At 30.4% G+C, this 24,134-nt stretch overlaps 5 protein-coding genes across 9 annotated transcripts; 2 read left to right on the forward strand and 3 right to left on the reverse strand.

The window, feature by feature from the left end:
* Positions 1-1,162: 1,162 nt before the first annotated feature.
* On the reverse strand, positions 1,163-2,944 carry LOC115714288 (ylmG homolog protein 1-2, chloroplastic). 4 transcript variants are annotated; one of them, XM_061113116.1, is made up of 2 exons: positions 2,166-2,944; positions 1,163-1,449 (listed from the first exon to the last, which is right to left on the reverse strand). In XM_061113116.1, exon 1 carries the CDS (start codon positions 2,868-2,870, stop codon positions 2,202-2,204), a length of 669 nt encoding a protein of 222 aa, XP_060969099.1. In that variant the 5' UTR covers positions 2,871-2,944; the 3' UTR covers positions 1,163-1,449; positions 2,166-2,201. The 4 variants fall into 4 exon arrangements, with proteins under 4 accessions (XP_060969099.1, XP_060969100.1, XP_030498793.1 ...); XM_061113117.1 differs by having other exon boundaries at positions 1,163-1,476; XM_030642933.2 differs by having other exon boundaries at positions 2,161-2,944.
* Positions 2,945-3,825: 881 nt separating this feature from the next.
* LOC115714772 (probable helicase MAGATAMA 3) lies at positions 3,826-10,840 on the reverse strand. Its single transcript, XM_030643526.2, has 20 exons — positions 10,579-10,840; positions 10,324-10,477; positions 9,652-9,779; positions 8,995-9,201; positions 8,629-8,820; positions 8,370-8,405; positions 7,988-8,073; positions 7,833-7,883; positions 7,626-7,737; positions 7,440-7,545; positions 6,913-7,010; positions 6,647-6,751; positions 6,484-6,576; positions 6,339-6,392; positions 6,161-6,219; positions 5,981-6,065; positions 5,072-5,440; positions 4,871-4,993; positions 4,709-4,798; positions 3,826-4,282 (listed from the first exon to the last, which is right to left on the reverse strand). The coding sequence occupies exons 1-20, from the start codon at positions 10,678-10,680 to the stop codon at positions 4,058-4,060; spliced, it is 2,475 nt and encodes an 824-aa protein (XP_030499386.2). The 5' UTR covers positions 10,681-10,840; the 3' UTR covers positions 3,826-4,057.
* Positions 10,841-12,234: 1,394 nt separating this feature from the next.
* Positions 12,235-16,700, forward strand: LOC115715329 (uncharacterized). Its single transcript, XM_030644186.2, has 11 exons — positions 12,235-12,438; positions 13,319-13,432; positions 13,534-13,652; positions 13,740-13,789; positions 13,863-13,966; positions 14,624-14,708; positions 14,822-14,930; positions 15,557-15,710; positions 15,792-15,863; positions 16,039-16,152; positions 16,425-16,700. Exons 1-11 carry the CDS (start codon positions 12,337-12,339, stop codon positions 16,515-16,517), a joined length of 1,116 nt encoding a protein of 371 aa, XP_030500046.2. The 5' UTR covers positions 12,235-12,336; the 3' UTR covers positions 16,518-16,700.
* A 1,524-nt stretch (positions 16,701-18,224) lies between these two features.
* LOC115715330 (uncharacterized) lies at positions 18,225-19,739 on the forward strand. 2 transcript variants are annotated; one of them, XM_030644189.2, is made up of 2 exons: positions 18,225-18,634; positions 19,254-19,739. In XM_030644189.2, exons 1-2 carry the CDS (start codon positions 18,354-18,356, stop codon positions 19,489-19,491), a joined length of 519 nt encoding a protein of 172 aa, XP_030500049.2. In that variant the 5' UTR covers positions 18,225-18,353; the 3' UTR covers positions 19,492-19,739. The 2 variants fall into 2 exon arrangements, with proteins under 2 accessions (XP_030500049.2, XP_060969101.1); XM_061113118.1 differs by having other exon boundaries at positions 18,248-18,634; positions 19,260-19,739.
* A 1,817-nt stretch (positions 19,740-21,556) lies between these two features.
* Positions 21,557-22,078, reverse strand: LOC115724051 (mitogen-activated protein kinase kinase kinase 20-like). Its single transcript, XM_030653504.2, has 2 exons — positions 21,729-22,078; positions 21,557-21,644 (listed from the first exon to the last, which is right to left on the reverse strand). The coding sequence occupies exons 1-2, from the start codon at positions 22,076-22,078 to the stop codon at positions 21,557-21,559; spliced, it is 438 nt and encodes a 145-aa protein (XP_030509364.2).
* Between the last annotated feature and the right edge of the window lie 2,056 nt (positions 22,079-24,134).

Here is a 24,134-nt window from a genome sequence, read left to right on the forward strand (position 1 = left end):
GGGCTCGGCCTGTGCCTAGGGCCCACCTAACCATGGGCCCAAATTTTTTTTCTCCCTATTAAAATTATGTATTTTTTTTTACCAACTTTAAAAAATACCACATTTTTTCTAACATAAGGGCCCAAAAATAATTTTTTTTCCTGTGGCCCACTTTGTTTCGCCCTAGGTTTGAGCTAAGGCATGTTAGGCCTAGCCTAAGGTGCACTAAGCCCAGAAACCAAAAAAAAAAATTTTTTTATTTAAAATTATAAATATATTTTAGTAGTTTTTAAAAATATTATATATTTTTTAAAACAAAGAGTCTAATAATTTTTTTAAGGCCGTCTAATCTCAGGACTACTCAAGTTTGTGGTTAGGATTACATCATTCTTCTTGCATTTTGCTTATAATATCTTTTATTTCACTTATATTTGTTGTGAGCTCAAAATTGTGCCACAATGAGACAATGCATGTGATTTAATGAACTTTGGGGGGCACATTAGTAAGATTTTAGGTGTTTGGTCAAACTTGCTCAATGAAAAGATTTTAAGAATTTAATTATTTTTTTAGTTCTCAAATAATTGGTATGGAATTTTGTTAAAAGCTTTTGAAATACCATACATCTTCATTAATGAAAACATGTGAGGACCAACAAGCCACCAACCAAGTTAATATAATACCGTACATGATTTCGATCAGGTTGGATCAGAGTCGGATCAAATCCGATCCGTCCCATTGACATTCCTATAATACACACATTTAACAATGAAAGATGTAAAAATTGTGATATATTTACATCAATAATTTTTACAAAATATTGAGTCTAAAATAATACTAACCCTTATATATATATATTTTTACATGCTCTTTGGAGTTAAATAAGACATAAACATATTAAATTGATCATAAATGACTCCTAACAAGATTGTAAACATCTTAAACTTGTTATACCTAAACTTCAAAACCACAAATACGAATTGCCACCCTAATTGTAATGTAAAATTTACATTATTTAATATTGTGATCTCAATTTAAATCAACTTTTGACACACCATTACAACAAAATTTTTACAAAATAAACTACATTTTAACAATAAATCACCAATTTGAATCTCATGGAGATACTCTTATTTTAGTTTGTATTATTTGAAATCTCGGTTGGGGAAGTAATATGAACAAAGAATTTATGTGGAACAAGCACCTTAACACATGATTTCATGAGTAATAGAATATGAACATAAAAGATACACTAAACTAATATTACATGTAATATTTTAGTGCATATTTTGTGTGCATACATTGTTACTAAAATGTTCTTTGGTTACTCTTGTACATATTGGAATAGTCATTTCTCTTCTACACATTGGAATAGTCATAATAGTCATTTCTTCTAGAGAAAGAGTCCCACATCCAAAATGGGATGATGAAAATGTCCTCCATCTTCAAATTTATACCCGTTTCATGTGCTACCTAAATTTTATAGAGGTTTTAAAACAACTTTACCACAAATAAACAATTTATTATTAAAAAATAAATATGAAATAGTTGAATTAAAACACAAATGTGATAACTAAATATGTGATTAACTTATTCAAATTTCTATATGCAAACAAAATGTATTTCAATGTAAATAAAACAAATTATAAACTTAAAACATAATTCAACTTATTTTGCTATTAGTGTACTAACAAAAAAATGTTTTGGTCAAATGTGTTAATATAGCTACTCAATGTAATAACTAATCTCATCTCAAAGAAGATGATAAATACTACTCGTGCCCGATAATGGTCAAATCTGAATCAATATCACTAACCAATCGAAAAATACTACCACTACTTGATTCTAAACACAATTGGTAGCAAATGACAATAATGCTCGTTCTTCTACCATAAGATAATTATATAATTATCTTTTTTTTGATATAATTTGCATCAAAAAAAAGATAATTATATAATAAACACAAAACATTCAAAAACAAACCTTAATTGAATCATATCCACACCATAAACATCAAAAAAACTCAAACTTTGCAAATTATATTCTATATATTTATAGCTATTCAACCACTAAAACATTAAAAATCCCTTAGAAGAAATTCAATATAATTTCCAAGTCAAAATTTTTATATATAATTATAAAATATTCAATTTTTTAAAAAAAGAAATTAATGAAAACTAACACCTTACTATTGCCGGCGATTAAAAACCCAATCTTTCTCCGATCTAAATTCCGGTACTGCTACTGAGAATCGAGCCTAGGGTTCCGAGAACGGCGAAAGCCAAGAGAGGACTAACATCCAATGTATCAAAAACCGGCGGAATAATATTGCGAAAGAGATTCAAGTAAGGATCACAAAGATCTCTAATGGCGGAAAGCGGTTGACGATCCCAAGGAATGTTCGGAAACCAACTCAGCAAAACCCTAACCATCAAAACCCCACTGTATATATCGAGCCACTTCGATAGCCCGGCGGCGACCACAGTCAGCGGCGTGTTGAGGTAGCCACTGGGTCGGTCTCGGAGCGCCGCGAAAAACAAGGGTCCGGCGGCGGAAACAAGGCGGAGATGAGTTTGGGAATTGAGATTGAGAATTGGAACGGAGAGCTTACGTGTTATTGCGAAGATTAGGGCACAGAGCGTTGTGAGAGTCCGAGTTGACCCGGCGAGTTGAGACTCGGTCGGAGGAGGAGAAGGAGGAGCGGTTGAAGCTGCGGCGATTGGAGTTAGGGTTTTGCGATTGGGGAAGGAGAGTGAAATTTGGGGGCGGCGCGTGAGGGGGAATTTGTTGAGGGATTGGAATTGGAGGGAGAGGAAAGGTTTGGTGGAAGTGAAGAGAGGTCGGGAGGAGGAAGAAGCCATTAGAGAAGTGGAAGGTGAGGCCATGGTCGCCATTGTTGGGTTGGGTGAGTTGAGCTGAGTTTGGGTTTTGGAGAGAGTGTTTGGATGGATGAGATTAAATAAATGCCAAACAAACTAAAATCTTATTTATATTAAAAAGTAATTTACATCATAATACCTAAATTTAATTATTGTTTGCAAAAAAAAATTATTTAAATTTAATTTTGAATACAAATATAAGTTAATTATTATTATGATTAAAAATTAAATTTAAGTATTTATTTATAACTTAAAGTTAAATATTTATACTGTAAATTAATTATTTTTTTTAATATAATTGAAGTGAAATTTTATTGAAGAAAAAAATGAGATAGAAAATGTTATGACATTGGAGATAAAAGAATAATTATAGGGATGTTATACTATTGGAGATAAAAGAATGTTATTCTTAAAATTTATATTGATACCACACAATGACATTGATGCTATGCTTTTTTTAAAATAAAATATTAAAAGTGCAATATATATAGTATTTTAATTAAAAAAAATTTATATATATAATAATGTGTGAGATCATAATTATAACATTATTAAAAATGTTATACTATTAGAATATTTTTAGAAATAAATGTGCGAAAAATGAAATAAAAAAACTATGAGACTGCTCTAACTAATTTGTGTATAATTATAACGTGTGAAATAAATTACTTAAATTTTGATTTCAAAAACATAATTATTAAAAAAAAAAATCATACAATACAATACCGAATAATATATGAAAAATATCTAGCTTAACTTCCGATTACAAATAACATATAAATTCTAAAGTAATTTGCGGTCTAAATAATTAAACTTAACTTCCGATTACAAATAAGTATCTAAACTTAATTTTTAAGGTAATAATATCTAAATTATATTTTTAGAAAGTATCAAGTCAATGACCACACTGGTTGGTCCAAGTTATTAAATTTTTATTTTTTATTTATAAATTCATTTAAATATACCAATTAAAAAAAAAAAATCATAAATATTCACTTTAACACTTAACAGTTAAATATCTACCGAAGTTACAAAAATACAATTTATTGCAATTATTCATTTATAAAAAACTCGAGGATACACCAGTACACCTCTTTTTCTCATTTTAAGGGGAGTATCGTAGACACCCCAATTGAATAATATACTAAATAAAAAAAATAGAGATATAAATTTACATGTGTTTGGAGTTTGGATAGAGTGAATCAATCATCATCCATTCCACCTGCATCATCAATGTCCATATCACCATCTCCATAATCATTATTATCTTCAGGTTGAGCATGATCATCAGCTTCCCCTGGATTGTATGCACCACCTCCTACAATGTTCTCATCTTCATCATCATGTGTTGTTGCTAGTGCTCCTTCTTTTACTGCCATTGATTTTAGATTCTCTTCGCTGAAAAATGAAGCGTACGGCTTCGATACCTGTGTCGGGGACGACGAGTCAGCTATTATAACTTTCAAATAGCTTTATCTATGTTAAACGAGAATGAAGTGTGTGTAAAGTCGAAACGAGAATGTAGAAAGTGAAAAACTGTTCTTTATTTTAGCTAATGCTTTGAAGTATATGGTTTCGATAACTGCACCAGAGGGGCGAGTCAGCTTTCGGGATTTCATAATTGTGAAATTGCTGGGAAAAAAAGAACTGCGATTCGTGGTTATGAAAAGGAGGGGTACGGAATGCAGTGTATGTAGGAAATGAAGGAAATTTTGCATGAAGGAGCAAAAGTTGTCAAGGCTAGTATAGTGTTAGTTAAGGTGGGAATGTGAAAAATTGTTCTTCATCAAGAAAAATTCACAAGTTTCGATTGTTAATATGAAAAATGAATACCCGGTAGAGACAATGTTTACCTTAAACATGCAGTCCCTCTTCTCTGCACTTTGCACTAAGTTATTCCAATGCTCATCGCCTCTTTTTAGTGTTGATGCCGATCCAACCACCTGATCGAAAACTAGACGTTAGTCTTGCATACGAGGCTAGGTGATACATTTAGGTCTGATATAATGGCTTACCAAGACAGAAGACTTTGCTCTAGTTATGCCCACATTCATTCTCCGAAAATCAGCAACAAATCCAATGCCATTTTTCTCACTCGCCCTAACACAAGAAAATATTGCAACATCCTTCTCACGACCCTGAAACAGGAACAAAAATATGTTTCCATAATCTTGCAAAGGTTCCATATCTTACAAAATAATATATTCGAGTTCTACCTGGCAACCGTCAACAGTAGTAATATCCACTACTTTCTCTGATTCAACTCCAAAAGTATTCTTAAAACGTTCTTTCAAGAGATTTACTTGTGCACTGTATGGGGATATAATTGCGAACTGCTGACTTGATTTGAGTTCAGGGTGTGCACTAATTAATTTCTGAAACAAGAGGAACACAAATTCAACCTCGTCGTTATTTATCCAAGATCCACTTCCTGCGGGTTTAGATTCTTTCCCTTCGTGCAAGTCAAAGAAGCAAAATGGTCCAAAACATCGATAATCATGCCACAAGCGCTTTGTTTGATCTTTAACGTTAGGACCATCCTCCAATGACTCTGCGTAAAACTCGCCTGAAGGAAAGCTCCTAATCTGGTTTAACAATCACAACAATATAATCATTAATCATATACTCATAAAATGAAGCTTTATCAATACTATAATAGCACAAAAACTTGCTTTCAATGACATCCATCGGTACATTTTTTTTTTCAGGCTAATTAGCATTCCCCCAAATTTCGATACATATCAAATTGAGCGCTCTGAACTTTTCAGGCTATAAAAAGTTCCCCAAATTACTGAGATTATCGGGTTCAAGAACTTTTATTCAATTTTATCAACAAGCGTCTGACATGGATGAAAGTTCGAGTGACACGATTTGGTATATGGAATTATGGACAATAGCTCATTAGACGTTTGTTAGTAAAATTGAACGGAATTCGTTGAAAGTCTTTTAATCTAACAATTTCAATAATTTCGGGGAAATTTCTAACAGCTAAGAAAAGTTCGAGGAGCAAAAAACATTTTTTTTCTAAACTTGTTTAGAAATTCAGTCATGCGGATCAGTGAAATATTGGTCTCCAGTTCCATTATCTCAAAAATTCATATTTGTTTTAACTGAATATTACCAACCTCTGGATGCATTCGGTACTGTGTTTTGAGCATGGTAACTGGATAGCCAGCCTTCTGAAATCGCTCGAACATACTCATACCATATCTTCAATGAGGTAATCAAGAAAGAGGAGAATAAATAGTTATGCTTCAGCATTTTTCAAAAAATAATAAAGATACAAGATAGTATATGAGTTGTACCCATAATTTCCGGCAATTGGAGAAATTACAGTAGCTGGCAGTTGAACTGGATCACCAACCTTTACATTCCGATAAGGAAAAACAGAATGTGAGTAGCAAGATAAGGGATAAAAGTTCCTTGGTATGAAACCAACATGTTAACAAAAGTTATAATAAAAGAGTAGCACCGGAAATTTACCAGAAATACTTGTTTGCATCCATTGGCCAACGGAACAAGAATAGCTGGCTCTACCTGTTCGAAATATATCAAACAAAAGATATAGACGGTAAGTGAGATTACTCAGAGGACTAATACTTAAACTAGAAAATATTACAGGGCTTACAGCTTGGGCGGCTTCATCTATTATAACAACATCAAAACCGCGATTCCATTTACTGAAAAGAGCTGAACCGCTGAAACTTAACGTGGAGAAAACCTGTGAATGAAGAACATGGTCAGAGAGAAAACCTTTACAATTGAATCTTAGTTAAGTTAAAGTTGCATACAATAACAGCCTCCTCCAAGATTGCAGCACGAACGCTATCCCTATCCCTTCCTGCAGCTCCAACTCTCTCTTTATCAACCTCCATGCTTTCGTTTTTTTGCTTTAACTACAAAACAAATTCAAGTCTTTTTTTTAAGTAGAACATAAAGCAAAAGTAGAAGCAATCACTCATTGACAGTTCTCTTTGAAAACACCACACTGAAGAATAATAATGATAATAGTAATAACTAAATAAAGTTTGTTAACGATCGATTTGTGCAGACATACCAAATAATCCATGGAGACCGCACGAACAGAATGATGTGCTTTGAGACCAATCCGCACAATTTTAGGGTTATAAGCGCGATCATTTTCATCACGAACACCTGAAGATTTACAAAACAATATTACATTATAACAGATGTTACTTAAAACTAAAAAGCCATTTTCATCACAAACACTAGCAGTTAATTACAGGTGAAATGATGTACGGCGAAAACTATCTGTACAAAAACATTCAATTTCTTGAATTGTATACATCTTAAGAAAGTCTTGGTACATGCTAAATGTTGCCATATACACCCAAGGGGAGATGAGGCTCCAAGTTCTTCCATGTGAAAACATCAAAAAGTCAAAAAAAATTGTACTATAAAAGGCCTTCAATATAATTTAGTACCATATCATGCATATCAAGATTTTTTAAAAAAATCAATAAACAAGAGAAAAAAATCAAAAGTATAAAAAGAAGAGTCAAGCAGCATTTAGCAAAGAACCAAGGAACCGAATCACACATAGGAAGTAAGGCGGAGCTGTACCATTGTTTAAAACTCGCAATACAATCTCATCTAGTGCAGAGTTTGAAGGGGCACATACAAGGACACGCACACGATATTTACGGCTGGAATTGACTTGTTCTGGTTTCTGCATATATTCATGTAGTTGAAAGATGAGATTTCTTTAAAATCGCAAAAACACGAAGCAATGGACGATGGAGAGCTTACCAATTCATTTCCTGACGTTGGGAAAAAACCATCATCACCATCAACAGGCACTATCTCATCTCTTGGATTATTACCTCCAAGCCATGGAGCTGCTCGTCCCCAATGATTGTACCTACATTACATATGTAAAGGCATTGTTAAGAATTTAGTAATTTACTAGCATGCTTAAAAACCTATTGAAGATATTAACAATAAGAAAACACATACGTTTCATGAACAGATAATTTTGGTCCACGCTTTACGTTCAACAATCCACGCCTGCACAAGAAGGATAACAAAAATGGCAGACATGTAAGCCATACAATAAATAACAGCTCCAACACATGACAAAAACGAGTAGGGCGATAAACAATAATCTTCACCTGGAATGCAGTCTTGCTGGAGTTGCATGCAATATCGCACTTAGAATCCCAAGGATGGTTTGTGTCTTTCCTGTTCCTGGAGGACCCTAAATGAAAAAACTAGTTCACAATCCACATAATGCACATGAAAAGATATTCTCGAATTACCAAAAGTAAGTTAGCACAGGCTTCTTTTTCAAACATAATGCACTAATATCAAGGCAAAGACCCAATTTTTCAGCTACTTTCACACTCTCAAGTCTCTAACATATTATTATCATTTTCCAACTAATTTTTTTAATGTCAGAGAAAGAATACAACTATTTTAAGATTTTAAAAAATGAAGAAAGACGCAATTTCATTTACTAGTGAACAAGAAATTTTGAGAAGACATAACACAAACCTGTATCAGAACAAAAGGCTTGCGTGACAGACCTGCCTGCAGAAGAAAATACACATTTCTTGTCAACAAATTTTGAAACTCTTTTCCAAATTATTATAAATGAGATACATAGCAAAGAGTTTCCAAGAAAATGAAAATAGGAGACATTTCTTTGTAAACTTGTAAAGCTAGTCAACAATTAATTCACAAGTACAACTCACTCACAAAAATATAATATAGTACTATTTGTAAGCATTTATGACTATAAATAGTTACTAACCTGAATAGCATCCCATTGGGAATTATTAAGAGTGTCTTTTATATATTCCTCCAGAGGTCTAGATATTTTCCAAGCATGATCTTCAAGATCAATTTTCTTTTCAGTTGCTGTTATTATCAAATCCTTAAAAGGGAGAGAGCCAATTGATTGCAGAGCTACATACTCACGAATAATAGTTGATAAACTGCATATCTGCGTAACAGTAAAATAATAATTCAGAATAGCAGAAACAGAAGATGTGCTTTATAATATTAAGTGTGGCATAGTTAAGCTTCCATATAGGTGAAACGATATACGAGCATTTGTAACAATAACAAAGCAAAAGGCTGAACTATTTTTGTTACTATTTATCTAGCTTCGAATTACCTTCATACTGTAAAAAAGTCGGTCTGCTTCATTGTTAGATGTAATCAAGGACCGAACACTTGAAAGCCTTGAAGAAATCTCAATGACATCTTTTTTCCCAGGTGTGAATTCTCCAGCCAGATACATTCTAAGTATGATACGATTGTTTTGGCAACTTTCCACTAAAGCAAATACATATGCTGTTGGAAGTTTTGCACCCTCTTGAAACTGCAGCAGCATACAATGCCTAAAAATAAGTACCCCAATCCATTTCAAATAGATATACCTACCGATTTCATTATTTCAAACACAGCAGGACCCTCGAGCCAAAGTGCAAATGTGTTACCCATTACACACATTGGTCCGGTCAAAAATCATCTTGGTGAGTAACATAACATAGTCAAGATGATCTTGAAAACAAAATTTCAGTGCCTAGAGTTAAAAGCATTTGCGTTCTTAATAAAATGTTGTTTAAGAATAGAATATAGCACCCTTGAAATATAGTACATAACTTATATAAAAAGGAAGATGGATTTGAAAAAATCAAAAACCTGATATGAGAATAGTACTAATTACTTATAAACTAATTAGAAAAAGCACTAATCTGTAATTGAGAATACTAATCCCTTATTATCTCAAATGCAAAAGAAGACATTGAATTGAGATGCAAAAAATCACCTTGACTTTAGAAAGAAGCAATAGATCATTCTGAGAAATAAATTCTTCATTAGCATAATTAACAACTGCTAAGTGAAACCCATCAACCTCATTACAATCCACAACCACTCTGCTCTCCCATTCTGTCGCTGCAAGCAATTCCACAATGCCCAATACATTATTATACCAAAAAAAAAAAACAATCAAAACAAAATAAGGTGGCGCTTGAGTGACACATTTCGAGTGTTTGGTAAAAATAGTCATTTGCAAAATAACCATATTTGGTCGCACTGAGTGACAGAAGACTACACTAAGGTGGCGTTTGGTCGGAAGAAATAGAAAAAGAATTGAATTAAATTTAAAATGCATATACAAAAATTGAACATGAAAAAGTCATTCCTATACTTTAAAATGATACGAAACAAAAAAACAGAATAAAAATTATTTCATTTCCATTTCATTACCTCCAACCAAACGCCACCTAACCTACCATAAAGCAGTCTTTTCTCGATCATAAATTTACATTTTGCGACCATAATAATCATACATTATAAGTACAACGCAATTATTTTACTAATTTAACATTTTCATGTTGTTAATTATGCAAAATTTCCCAAACATTTCAAACAAAAACATTGAATAGATAACAAAAAGAAAAGCCTAATGATTTACACAATGAAACTATTACCGTACCTTCATCGTCGTCTTTATTCTGACAAATCTGAGCTTTAACTTCTTCAAAAATAAGAGGCTCAAATGTAGAGATGTAATCATCAACATCATCATATCTATCCTTAACTTTCTTCAATCCCAAAATACTTCCGTCCTTTAATTTCCCCTTTCTCTTCTGTCATTCACGCCAATATCAGAGCTCGATTCAGTATTATAATATATACACACATTAAAAACGACGAAAATGAGAATGGAAATGAGAGAGAGAGAGATTACATTAGATTCTTTGATGAGGCGGAAATAGTCCCAGCTGAGAACGACCTTGTGGAAACGGGCAATGGAAGCTTCTTCTTGAGGCTTGTCCACGCCTACAGCCATGGAAGGAGTAGAGAAAGTACAGTACGGGAGAGAAGAGAAGAGAAGGGTTTATGTATAATATTCCAACTGTTTAAACCCATTAGCCAATACCAAATAAATCAATTAATTGCTCAACTTACCCACATTTTTTTATCTAATATGATTTTCAACCCTACATTTTTGTCTATTTAAGATTTTTGACTATGATATATATATAGGAGTGTATATAAATTAATTAAATCTAATGACAACCCACTACTATACTTTAATTGTAATTATGGATTGGATGTTATTTTTAACGAGAAACTTACAAAAATACTAGAATTTAGGTTACAAAAATACTGTTACACGGATACTTTTTTAAAAGTATTGTGTTTTTATAAAACAATAGTGGAACACAAAACAAAACAATTAAAAATAACAGTGGAACAACTAAAAAACAACCGCAAAACAACAATGAAAACTTAACACAGTACACAGCATAAAACTTACACAATATTTTTGAAAAAAATTCTGCCCCACAGTATTAAAGTAAAAAAGTTAGAAATTTTAGTATGTAGTGTAATTATTTATTTTTTAATATCTAATTGGATCGGATCGGATATTGGATGGGGTGTCTAAAAATTCAATAAATCTAATATCCAATCGAATTAATTTTAATTTTATGTTGTTATACGTTAAAAAAATATATGTATTATACGTTAATTTTAATTTAATTTTATGTTGTTATACGTTAAAAAATTATATGTATTATTGTGCTCCTGAATTTATTTAGTATTTTACAATTAATTCATGAACTATTAACATTATTATAAATTAATCATTCTATCAAATTTTATCACACATGACAAATAAAATGATGACACAACTGCTTAGTAAAATGTCATATCAACATCATATGTATAATTTAACATTAAAAAATAAAAATTTCCACGAGTTACGTTAAATAAAGGAAAAAATTACACTAAAGACCTCTTTTAACACCTTTAAAATTGATGCATTTAATTTTTATTTTTTCTTTAAAAATATACTATGTTTACTTCTTTTTTCAATTATTTTATCCTGTCATTTTATGATAATCATTATTCTTCTCTAATTAAAATTTTGTTCTAATTTTTTTACAAACTTATATATTTATAATTTATTATGTTTGAAATTGTGTATGTGAGAATATGAAAATAATTTGAGTATAATATTTATAAAGAAAGTATATTTAAATTAAATATATTGAGAAATACCTCTTTTATTTATCAATTAACTAAAACTACATTTAATTTTATATTTAATTGAAACATACCTCTTTTTATATGTATTGTACCTAAAATACCCTGATATAAGGGAGTCACATGGAGAGTATATTGATATGACAGGGGTAAAATCGGTAAAGTGTTTAGAAAAAAAGGTAAAAATAATAGGTTTTAGAAAAGAGGGTAAAAATGAAAGAGAACAATATAAAAAGGGTATAGAGTATAATTTCCCCCTTTTTTTTTTTTAATGTAAATTTAGTTAATATATGTATAAGAGAAAAAATGGTATTCTTCTCTCCCTCAAAGAAGGCCTCATATTTTCAGTGAGCATTGGGCCTAGTTAAAAGGCCCATAACCAAATTTTGCGAAGCCTAAACTGAGTGATGCTCTGCTGAGCTGAACGGAGGAGAAATCAGAGGTGGTACTGAAAATGGAGTGCGCGTGGAAGGGACGCGCGAATCGATGCTTGGGTCCAGCCAGAAGACGATGCGGTGTCTGCGGAGCCGTTGCTTATTGCTCTGCCTCTCACCAAGTAACTTTCAACTTAGTTTTTCTCTCAGATTTCTTTATTAGTTTGATTGTATTGGAATTACTTCATACCATGATGCCCACAAATCAATTATAGTGAAATAGTGTTTTGTAAAATTGAAATGCTAAAGGCCATTCAATCGTATCGGTGTAATTTAATATCGGATTTTATTTATTTTACTTGAATAATAATTATAAGAAAAGAAAATACTATGATGATACTTTATAATTAGTTAGCAATTCTTTATCTGAGACTTGATACTGTGGGTGCCCTTTAGCATTTATCGATGCTAGACAATATGGTGCCTTGTAAAGAGAAATGTTAAAAGAAATCATAAGTGCCTAACACATTCTTAGTGTCATATCGCTATTAGTGTAATTAAATACTACTTCTGAAAAGTGTTGAAAAAGTGTTGAACATTACTGATATTCAAAAATAATGCTCTAAAAAAAATTATTAGCATTTAACAAATTTTACTATTTGATATTGTTAGTTTGGACATGATACTATGACTCTCTACTACTATTATGTTAATTACTTACTGCTTATGCTGAATTGAGGGTAACTGTTAACCATGGTCATGCCCACAATGAATTATGATGAAATAAAGCTATTAAACCTGTAAAGACTAGAAGAAGATGATGATGATGATTGGAGTTTTTGATTCATTGGGCATGCTACTATGGCCTCTATTACCATCATGAATTGAGGGTAATTGTTAACCATTGTCAAGTGCCATGATGAGGACTACTTAAGTTGGTTGCTATGAATACCTTACTACCATATTTGGCATGCATTTATTTAGGATTTTGTTAATAACATTTGACAGATTTTCTGTGTTGAAAAATTATTTTTGTTAAGCATAGGAGTTTTTCCTTTACAGATTTCGCATTGGAGCGAGCACAAAGAAGAATGTGAAAGATTAAAACAGCATATGAAGCACATCGATTCGTTGAATGAATTTCCTTTCACTTTTTCAAGTCATGCTACAATTGAGGTAACCAACCAACCAGAGTTTTAGAATTCAAGTAATGCTAATTGTACTGTCTCAATTTCGAATTCAAGGATGCGTTTTCTTTGAATGGTAATCTTTGTTAGGTGTGCGAAAAGCGGGAAACAAGGTGTTCATTATTGAGAAAATGGGGCATTCATCAAAAGGGAATGTGGTTGTATGAATGCCAATGTGGGAAATCTGTTACATCTTTTAACTGCAACAGGTTTCTTTTTAGTCTTTTCTTTGTTAAAACAGTTTATTAACACTAACTTGGTTATCCACTTCTCATAAGTTTTTACCAAATTGGCAGTTTGATGGATTATAGTTGGGATCTTCCAGATACCATGTGCCCATGTAACGGTACTATCTTTTGCGTCGTCTGTTCTCCTTGTTTCGGGTAAAACTTGAATATCTGTATAATTCGAAAATGCAGAGACTGTTTCTTCTCCACCAACAAAACATTTTAGTGATTGGAAAGAGTACTATGAATGGAGGTGCATCCCATTAGATTCACCTGTTGCTTTGCTTCTTCATTGGGTAAGTATGACTTGTTTAGTTTTCGAAGCTTCTCAGTTTTGTTCCATATTTGTATCTTAAATCAGTGCACTATTGATCCAATTTTAGTTCTTGAAAGAATTAGAGAATAGGCATTTTATTGATATAAAGTAAGACATTGACATTTTGGGTAAGTATGACTTGTTTGTGCTTATGTAAATAAGCCTTCTTTTCTTTCATCTTAATCTTCATGCAATAGCTCATAGTTTACTTCTAAGCAGGGTCGTCTTTAGGGTAGGGCAGTCAAGGCCGTTGCTCATAAAAGCTAGAGTCGGCCCTGCTTCTAAGCTTCTTGGTTTTTTGAAGACATTGACTTTTTATTGCACATGTTGTTTTGTTCCATATTAGTTTCTTAAATCAGTGCACTATACTACACTATGATCCAATTTTAGTTCTTGAAAAAAATTAGAGAATAGGCATTTATTGATATCAAAGTAAGAACTACAAATTTCGAAACTTTTCGAGACAGTTCGGTATCTCCCTAAAGCAATGTCTTACTCTAAATAATTCACACAAAATTCCATATTCCTCATAAGACTCCATCTTAGAATTTACAATCTTAAACAATCATCTCAGACACTGTAAAACCAGTTGTAATTCTAATATAATCTTTTCTTTTCCTTATTGTATAAATTTCAGCCTCTTACAATCTACCACGCAATCCAAACCGTTATGGGAAACCAAATTTCAGACACCAATCAAAAGTTACAGATACACTATCTTGGTATGGTTTGATCTCTTACTTGCCTGTCAAATTTACTAAATTCTAGTGAATATACTTCTTGACATGGTGATAATCTCATGAATTTACTGAAATCTTATGATTGAACACTGCAGGTCCAGAGAAAGAACTTCTACAACTTGATGTCTTTGCAGAGTTGCATCCACTTTTTCCTGGTTTGGATGTACACATAGAGTTTATTGGACCTGAAGTTCCACAATGTAGGTAAGAACACTTAGTAATAATTTTGTCAATGTTACTGGTAGCCATTTAAGCTATTTTTACCAATTGTAGTCAGTTGTGCTGGTAATCGAAATAAGAGATATGTTATATTTTCTGAGTCCCTATTCATTGATTTGTTTACTTAACAAATACGATGAAAATACGGGTTCCATGGACCAAGTGTAAGCTAGCCAATACTAGAACAGTCGAATGATAAGACCCGAGTAATCCAAGCTGAAGAAAATAATAAAACAGTAGCCAAAACTGTAGGAAATTATAGAGGATTGATACTGAAATTCGAGAAAAACTGGTTACATGCTACATGGGAGCGCTTAGGCTCCTCTGATGCAAAGAGTTTTACTCAATACATTGCATACACATTCTATACTCGAGAGCAATACAGGCCTTATCCCCATTAAAGTTAGGGAAGGGAGGACGATAATCCAACCATTTTTGCTTAAATGAGAATTTATGAAAGAAAAAAAGTGTCATTTAGTGGTTTCATATGCCTTTGGAATGTCCAATTAAAGAGAGCACAATTCCTTACATTCCTTATCAACACCATTCCCATTATGATCTTTTTTGGTAATAATGTAGTTCCTCTATATTTTTTGTCTCAAGATCAACAGGGATGGTAAGAGTTTCACTCTTCGGAAATATCCACGTTGCATTAGCGCAGACTGCATTTGCAAATCAACTGAGGATGTTAGCTGGGGTGAACAGACAGTATCTATAAAACTTCGAAGAGGGTTTTATCACGATTGCTACAAAGATATAGTAAAGGTTGTGACACTGCCATGTTTAGAGACTCGTAGAAATTCGGATATTCTTTTATTAGTTTTTGATATTTTTTACTGTGTTCAGGATTCATTTCCTCATTTGATCATTGCTCCAAATGCTGGGATTGCTGCATATTCAAGTTGGTTACCAACAATTGTATGTCGTCCATCTCGTCTCTTAACCATTTTGCTTGTTTTTTGTTTGCTTTGTTAGAAAGTTTCACTCTGATAATATATAAGATACATGAGCTACTCCTCTTATTGTCAATTAATTTTGAGATGAAATCTCGTACATCTTACCATACAACACCTCACTCTATTACATATTGTAGGAGCTAATAAAGGAGATAAATGTCCCAGCAGTTTTTTCCGACTACTGCGAAGAAGCCTGCAATCTCGGAGCTAAATACATAACCAACACAACCGGGAGACCCCTCTCGTTTCCGGTAAGTTTGAATGAATTACCATTATTGATTTGTTCATGTTAGTTGTAACCGTTAGTACAGTTAATCGACAGTTAAGATTAGTTAGCTCCTTCCTTTTCGGGATTATGTACAGTTTCAAGTGGTAAATCCTATTGGACTAATTGTCTATTGATTGATTCATTCAAACACATTGAATCTAGTTATGGTTGTGGGGCATTCGAGTTAGAAACTTTACAGTTGAATTCAACCAAAATCATCAAAATCATAATAATTGTGTGCATATTGTTTTGTAGATTCATTTAAATCCATTCCGGCAGCCAATGGTGGTTGAGGATAGCGCTTTGTTTCTTCCTTGTTATTCCAATTGCTTCCTCTTTGGAATGTGATCGACTAATCGTGTTGCCTATTATTGTCTCCATCGTCTATGTTTGATATTTACTGAAATTATAACTCAAATTTTCCATACAATGATGTATATTACAGTGATAGTATCACTTTTATTGTATTAATTTCTATAAAATTTTAAATAATTTTTGGTAATGAAGATAAAATTGAAGTACTTAAGAACATTTTCAATAATGTACTACTTTTTTGGAATTAAGTTATAATAGTAAGAATCTAATATTGAACATTGTTGTTACTTATATGTATGGACGAGTCATTATTATAACTTTTTCTTAAGAATTAATGTTGTATTTAAAAATTTAAATAACAAATAAATTTAGATTCCGTATTTTGTAACTGTTTTGTTAAATAATAAAATGGATTTTGTATTTTTTAAAATTGTAGAAATAAGACCTTGAATTAATTTTTTATCAAAATAAAATTTAATAATAGTCTTACTTAGAGATGTTATGATAAAAATAGTTATATCGTATTTAGGCCCAGGCCTGGGCATAGGCGGGCTAGGCCTGTGCTTAGGGCTCACCTAGCTCAGGGGCCCAAAAAAAAATATTTCCCTTTTAAAATTATACAATTTTTTTTTTACTAATTTTGAAAATACCATGTTTTTTTCTAAATAAGGGTTCAAAATATTTTTTTTTTATGGCCCACTAAAAATCAGGAGTAAGGGCCATCCTATCGCATTAGAAATTATCTTAAAATTGATTATATTAAAAAATAAAATTATTGAAAATTGAATTCAGGTTTTAATTTTATCATTTTAGAAAATATAAAATCTATTTTATTATTTAATAAAATAAAAAAATTAATTAATAATTTTTATAAAATACAAAATTTAAAATTATATTTATCCATAAATTTATAATTTCTTTTTGCTATTATTCTTATTTATCATAATTATTGATAAATAAAACAAAGAGAATATATATATATATATTGTTTACAAAAATCTTAATATTTAGATATTATTAATTAAAAATGGCCAATAAAGGAAAGAAGTAATCTTTACTAATAATTTTATCATTACCTAAAGTGGTAGACAGTGTGTACTTTTGTTTGGATTTTTATAAGACAATACAGATATTTTTTTGTTTCAACACTTATCATTTTCACCAATATCTATGTCTTAATATCATCCAACAACAAACAAATATCAACAATTTCAAAAAAAGAAATATCAGATTAGATTATTAGATCATTGATGATAAGGCCAAAAAGTCTTTTCTACGTGTAAATACTAGAAAATGACACGTGTGTAAGTCTCATAACAAAAACTAAACACGTACTCATATGAGCATTGTTAACCGACTACCATTTTTTAGAGTACCATTCTCTAATGGGATAAGATTATTAATTCGACATTTAATTACATTAATAATAAAAAAATATTAAATATTACTAATACTTATTTCTCATATAATAGCTTTTTAATTAAAATATTTTGTTAATATTTAACAAATATTGAACCAATAATTCATATTATATAATCACTTTTAATATATAAAATTATATATAAATATTGTTATTGAATATTTACACTACTTAACATTTTTTATAAATGATATTTTACAATTAGTTAGTTGATATTTAAATTAATTTTTTAATTTATACATAACTTAATATTAAATTACACCAATAATAATATAAGACACAAAAAAAACTACTAAATACACATTTAGCATTTCTATATATATAGTCATATTTTCATATTTATTATTAGTTAATTCTAATAAAGTGTTCTTCTTCTCTCTTATTTATTCCTACTTATACTAGTTTCTTTTCATTCAACAATTTAGGGCTTAAACTTGAGAAAAGAAAAGATGAATAGAGTTAGAAAGTGTTGTGTTGTGATAACAACATTGTGTGTGTTTTTGATGTTGTTTACAAACTCCATAGTTGGAGAAAAAAGTAGTAGTATAAGTGATGAAGAGTGTGAAGTGAAACCCATTAAAGCATCTTTAACACAAAGAATCACAAGTTTACTTTTTGTGTCTTCATCATCATTATCATCACCAACAACAACTTCTTCTTCTTCTTCTTGGGATAAGCTTAAAACACTTCTCAAAAATCTTCACACCCACTTCTTCCCTCCTAATCTTGAGTAAGTGTTTTTCTTCTCTCTTTTTTGTTATAATTATTAAGATTTACACTAATTTTGCACTAGATCTTGTATTTTATTTTTTTAGTAATGTTTTTGGTGTAGTGAAAAAAAAACCCATGTTTTAGATTTGTGTAAAAATTAAAGAAAAATGTTGGACTGGTAGCTTTATTAATTGGATTAACATTATTATTATTACCCTTATTGAGATTTACACTAATTTTCCACTAGATCTTGTGTTTTTGGAGTATAGTGAAAAAAACCCATGTTTTCGATTTGTGTAAAAATTAAAGATAAATGTTGGACTATTAGCTTTATTAAGTGGAATTATTATTATTATTATTATTACCCTTGTTGAGATTTACACTAATTTTCCACTAGATCTTGTGTTTTTAGAGTCTAGTGAAAAAAACCCATGTTTTAGATTAGTGTAAAAAAATTGTTGGGCTAGTAGCTTTAATTGGAAATAATAATAATTATTAGCCTTGTTGAGATTTACACTATTTTTGCTCTATATCTTACATTTACAAATATATAAAATACAAATGGACATGAAGTTTTATTATTTATATTTATATTTATTTATTTATTTATTTATTGTGTGTATTTAATTTGTTTGTAGTTTCAGAGGTGGTGAAGAAATTAGAGGGGTTAGTAGTAATAGTGTTGGTAGTAATGGTGAGAATGTGAAAGGAGCTATGGGAAAAAGCTTTGAGAAAGGTATTGAAACTGTGGAAATGTCTGCAAAAACAGCTGCAAAAATTGCTGAAGAAACTCTCAAAATTACCAAAGACAAAGTCAAAAACACCTTCTCTAAAGATCATAATAATAATAATAATGATCAACAATCTGAGCTTTGATCTTTTTTTTACTTTTTACTTTTACCTTCTTTGGGTTATTTTCATCATAGTGATTAGCTCTCTTCTTTGTTTGATATATTTATTGTAGTTTTAATTTCACTTTTTTTTTGGATTTTGTTTATGAGTTGAATTTAAGTCATTTGGTGTAATTTAGAATTTATAATAACTAAGGATGAAGTATTTGATTGGTAAATGAAAGTAAAAATAAAATAAAATAAATGTGTAATAAAATAATTTGGTTTGTATTATTCATCTTTTTCCAACTTTGGTTATTATAATTTATTTACTTTCATTGTATAAACTAATTTACATTTGAAACATAGATTAGAGGAAACATGTGAAATATTAGTATTTAAACTTAGATATATAATTTAATTAAAATATATATTTATTTTTTAACAATAAAAAATATATATTTATATATAAAAAAATATTAACATAATTTTTTTTTCAGAATAATTTTTTTTAATAGGTTGTGAAGTAACTTTGGAGATTAGTCTAAAAGTGATAAAAGATATAATGACAAATTACATAAATTCAATAACTTTTGTCAAAAAAAGAAAAAGAAAATCTTGAATAGCATATCCCTAGAACATGTACCTTATTATTACTTTTGGGGTTGCTATGGAAATATTGAAATAGTGAGATATTTATCAAGTTTAATTTATTTTAAATTTCTTTATAAAAAGAAAAATAAATTAAAAGATACTATCTAGTCTCTACTAGATAACAAAAAAAATGATCCCAACCAAATTGTACCAATTATACCCTTTCTTTGAGTTGGGCTATGAGGTTATGGGCCGCGTGTCTATCGATTGGGCTGGCCCAGATCAAAATGGGTCTTCAACCCAAAATGTGATCTCAATCAAATACCATATCATCACCTTCTCTATCTCACTCATTTTTTTAAATATAACAAATTATTAAATATTCCAAAGCCAAAATTTGTTTGAACTATCTTTCTATCTAAATTAACTAACTAATCCAATATATTTTGCTAATTATATAAAATTCCAGATTGATTTATATATATATATATATATATGTTTTTATACTAAATTACAAAAATGACATTATTGACTAATTAAATGTTAATTAACACAGTTTAGTTTTTAAACAAAGTCTACAAAATTTCATAATTAAAAATTAAATTGTGAAGAAACATGATTACACTAAAAAAAGAAAACATAATAAAAAATAATTATTGGAAATGAAAAAACATAAAATCTCTTAAAAAAAAAATATATCAGAAGTGAATTTTTTTTTTTTACATATTTGTTGGGTAATTCAGAAGCATCTTTACTGATATAGATAGTTATTCCAATTTAGATTAACATGAACAAAACCATGACACAAATTGCCCAAATGTCCGAAAACTATCCTTGAACTCTATTTTCACTGTGACACTCAAGAACTAAATATGCTTTAGTACCTCTAACAAGAGTAGGGGTCGTCGAGTCATCAACCATCTTCGCCAATCCAAAATCAGAATTTTTAGCCACAAAGAAAAAAATCTTCTTCTCTTATCTCTTTGACTAATAATATGTTCTCAGGCTTCAAATCACAGTGTACAAACCCCTTCTCATGAATATAGTCAACACCGCTAAGAATACATTGTAAAATACTTTCTCTTTACCATCAATAATAGTAAGAGTAGTATCATGACCAACACACTTAATAATATAAGGGCAGTCATCGAAATATTCAATAAATTTCTTCTCATTTTCTAATTCTTCACTCTTTTCAAGACTCGAACACTATTTCTAATCCTAATCAAATTAGTTTCATTATAAATTTTAAATAAAAAATTCTCTTTTTTAAATATGTATATATAAATTTTAAATTATTATTTTTCAATATTATTTTTTTTCTTTTTTTAAGGTTAACCCTTATTTTAAAGTTTAAAATATATATATCTATCTTTTTTATGCAAAAGTAATTTAATATCCATGTGGTACACTAAAAGATAATTTTAATGAAATTAATAAATTATTTAAAAAAAAAAAACTTTAATAATTTTTTTCTTCTCTTTTTTTTTTTTTTTCATTTTTTTTCTTCTTCTTTACTACTTCAACTTCTTTCTCTTTTTCACAACAAATAATCGAACACAAACAAGTTTGTTCTTCAACGCTGATCGTCGAGTCATCAACCATCTTTGCCAATCCAAAATCAAACATTTTAACTACAAAGAAAAAAATTTCTTCTCTTATCTCTTTGACTACGTTCTCAGTACAAACCCCTTCTCATGAATATAGTCAACACCTATAGGAATCTGTTGAAGGAACTCTTTGACTTGTTTAGATTCGTTGTAAATGGGAGAAGCTATGATAAAATCAAATAGTGTCCCTCCAACAGCGTATTCCAGGAAGACATTGTAAAACACTTTCTCTTTACCATCAATAATATTAAGAGTAGTATCATGACCAAAACATTCTATAATGTAAGGACAATCATCGAAATATTCAATAAATTTCTTCTCATTTTTTAATTCTTCACTCTTTTCAAGACGCGAAGTTTTGACCGCGGTAATTGGATGGAAGCCACAAACGAGCGTAGTTCCATAAAATGACAATGGTTCTTTAGCCATTCTCGCAGAGTAGACTGAACCAAATCCACCTTTTCCTAACATCGAACCCCTAATCCAACATAGAGAAGAATGCAAACTCTCTTCTAAATCTCATTCTCTATATTTTTCCATCTTCAAATTTTTTAAATTTTATCTCTCTCAATCTCTTATCTAATATTACTAATGTCACTAATATTTATTAACTTCTATTTCATCCAGATGTAATGTAATACAATACTTTCTATATATATATTGACACAAGTAAACACTATTTCTAATCCTAATCAAAATAGTTTTATTATAAATTTAAAATTTTCTAATTCTAACTGTAAACTTTTTATTATTGGTTTTGTTTTATATTTGCACCATTATTTATGGATTTAGCGCCTTACAAGGCTATTGCGCCTATTATATGGCGAGCCCTTAATTATTTAGAGTAAGTTGTTTAAATTTTTCACGTCTTCCTGTATTGAAAGTATAATAAAATTTTAAAGTTAACAAGTTATGCACTAAACAGATTTTACTAGTTGGGATTAAAGGATTATTTTGGTTAAGGTATGTTTAAGGAATATTTTAAAGTGAAATAGGGTTTTTAAGAGGATTAAAGCTTAAAGGGTAATAGCTATTAGCTATGTTTGAATCATATTTATTTAGAAATTTTTAGCAAATAAGGGAAAGTTTTTGGAATTGTTAGTATTCAAATTCTAATAATATAATTTAAAATTAATCAAGTAAATTGGAAAATAATAAACATGAGGATCTCGTAATAATGGGAGGTGGGAACACTAATTGTCAATTGTAAATATATTGTGTTCAGATATATTTGGGAAGTCAAAATTTATGAGATATTAGTTTGTACTTAAGTCGTATAGGAAGATATCCTTATAAAGGCATTTTATGGTAATTTAAAAGGCTATAATAATATATAAGTTTTACAACCTTTCTTTAGAGATTAAATAAGGAATAATTAATAACTGAATTGGTTTATTTTAAGTAATTTTAATTCAATATAGGTTGACTATAATAAAATTCTACCTTAAATAAATATGTAAAATAATATTGCTTTTTTGGACTAAGTACAATAAATGAATTTTCTTCATATTCATTTCTTAGTAGTACAAATCGATTGTGATTAGTGGCAAAAAATATTCTGAGATTGGTCCGGGCCACATTTCACAAAGGGGTACCACTATCAGATATGTGAGATTTTCACTATTTCGATTAAAACGATCGTTAGTGCAAGAAAATTAATTTTTCTCTCAACGTGTCCAAGAGAAAAGTGATGCACAACGATCTTGGCTAGGCCCCCCTGAAATTTCATGATCTTTGGAGATGTGTAGGTCGTGATTTTAACATATAACTAACGAGTGTAAGAGTAAGGAAAAAACTTGTTAAAATTTCCACTGAAAAGAAGAATATTTTCAATTAGGGGGCCATTTCAACAAATTTTAACCCCAAACCAATCTTCATATTCATTTCTCAGTAGTACAAATTCATTGTGACTAGTGGCAAAAAATATTCCGAGATTGGTCCGGGCCACATTTCACAAAGGGGTACCACTATCAGAAATGTGAGATTTTCACTATTTCGATTAAAACGATCGTTAGTGCAAGAAAAATAATTTTTCTCTCAACGTGTCCAAAAGAAAAGTGATGCACAACGGTCTTGGCTAGGCCCCCGTTAAATTTCATGATCTTTGGAGATGTGCAGGTTGAGATTTTAACATATAACTAACGAGTGTAAGAGTAAGGAAAAAACTTGTTAAAATTTCCCCTGAAAAGAAAAATATTTTCAATTAGGGGGCCATTTCAACAAATTTAAACCCAAAACCATTCTTCATATTCATTTCTTAGTAGTACAAATCGATTGTGATTAGTAGCAAATAATATTCTGAGATTGGTCCGGGCCACATTTCACAAAGGGGTACCACTATCAGATATGTGAGATTTTCACTATTTCGATTAAAACGATCGTTAGTGCAAGAAAACTAATTTTTCTCTCAATGTGTCCAAGAGAAAAGTGATGCACAACGATCTTGGCTAGGCCCCCCTGAAATTTCATGATCTTTGGAGATGTG

Source organism: Cannabis sativa, chromosome 4, assembly GCF_029168945.1.
Source record: "Cannabis sativa cultivar Pink pepper isolate KNU-18-1 chromosome 4, ASM2916894v1, whole genome shotgun sequence".
In the NCBI taxonomy this organism is placed as follows: domain Eukaryota; kingdom Viridiplantae; phylum Streptophyta; class Magnoliopsida; order Rosales; family Cannabaceae; genus Cannabis; species Cannabis sativa.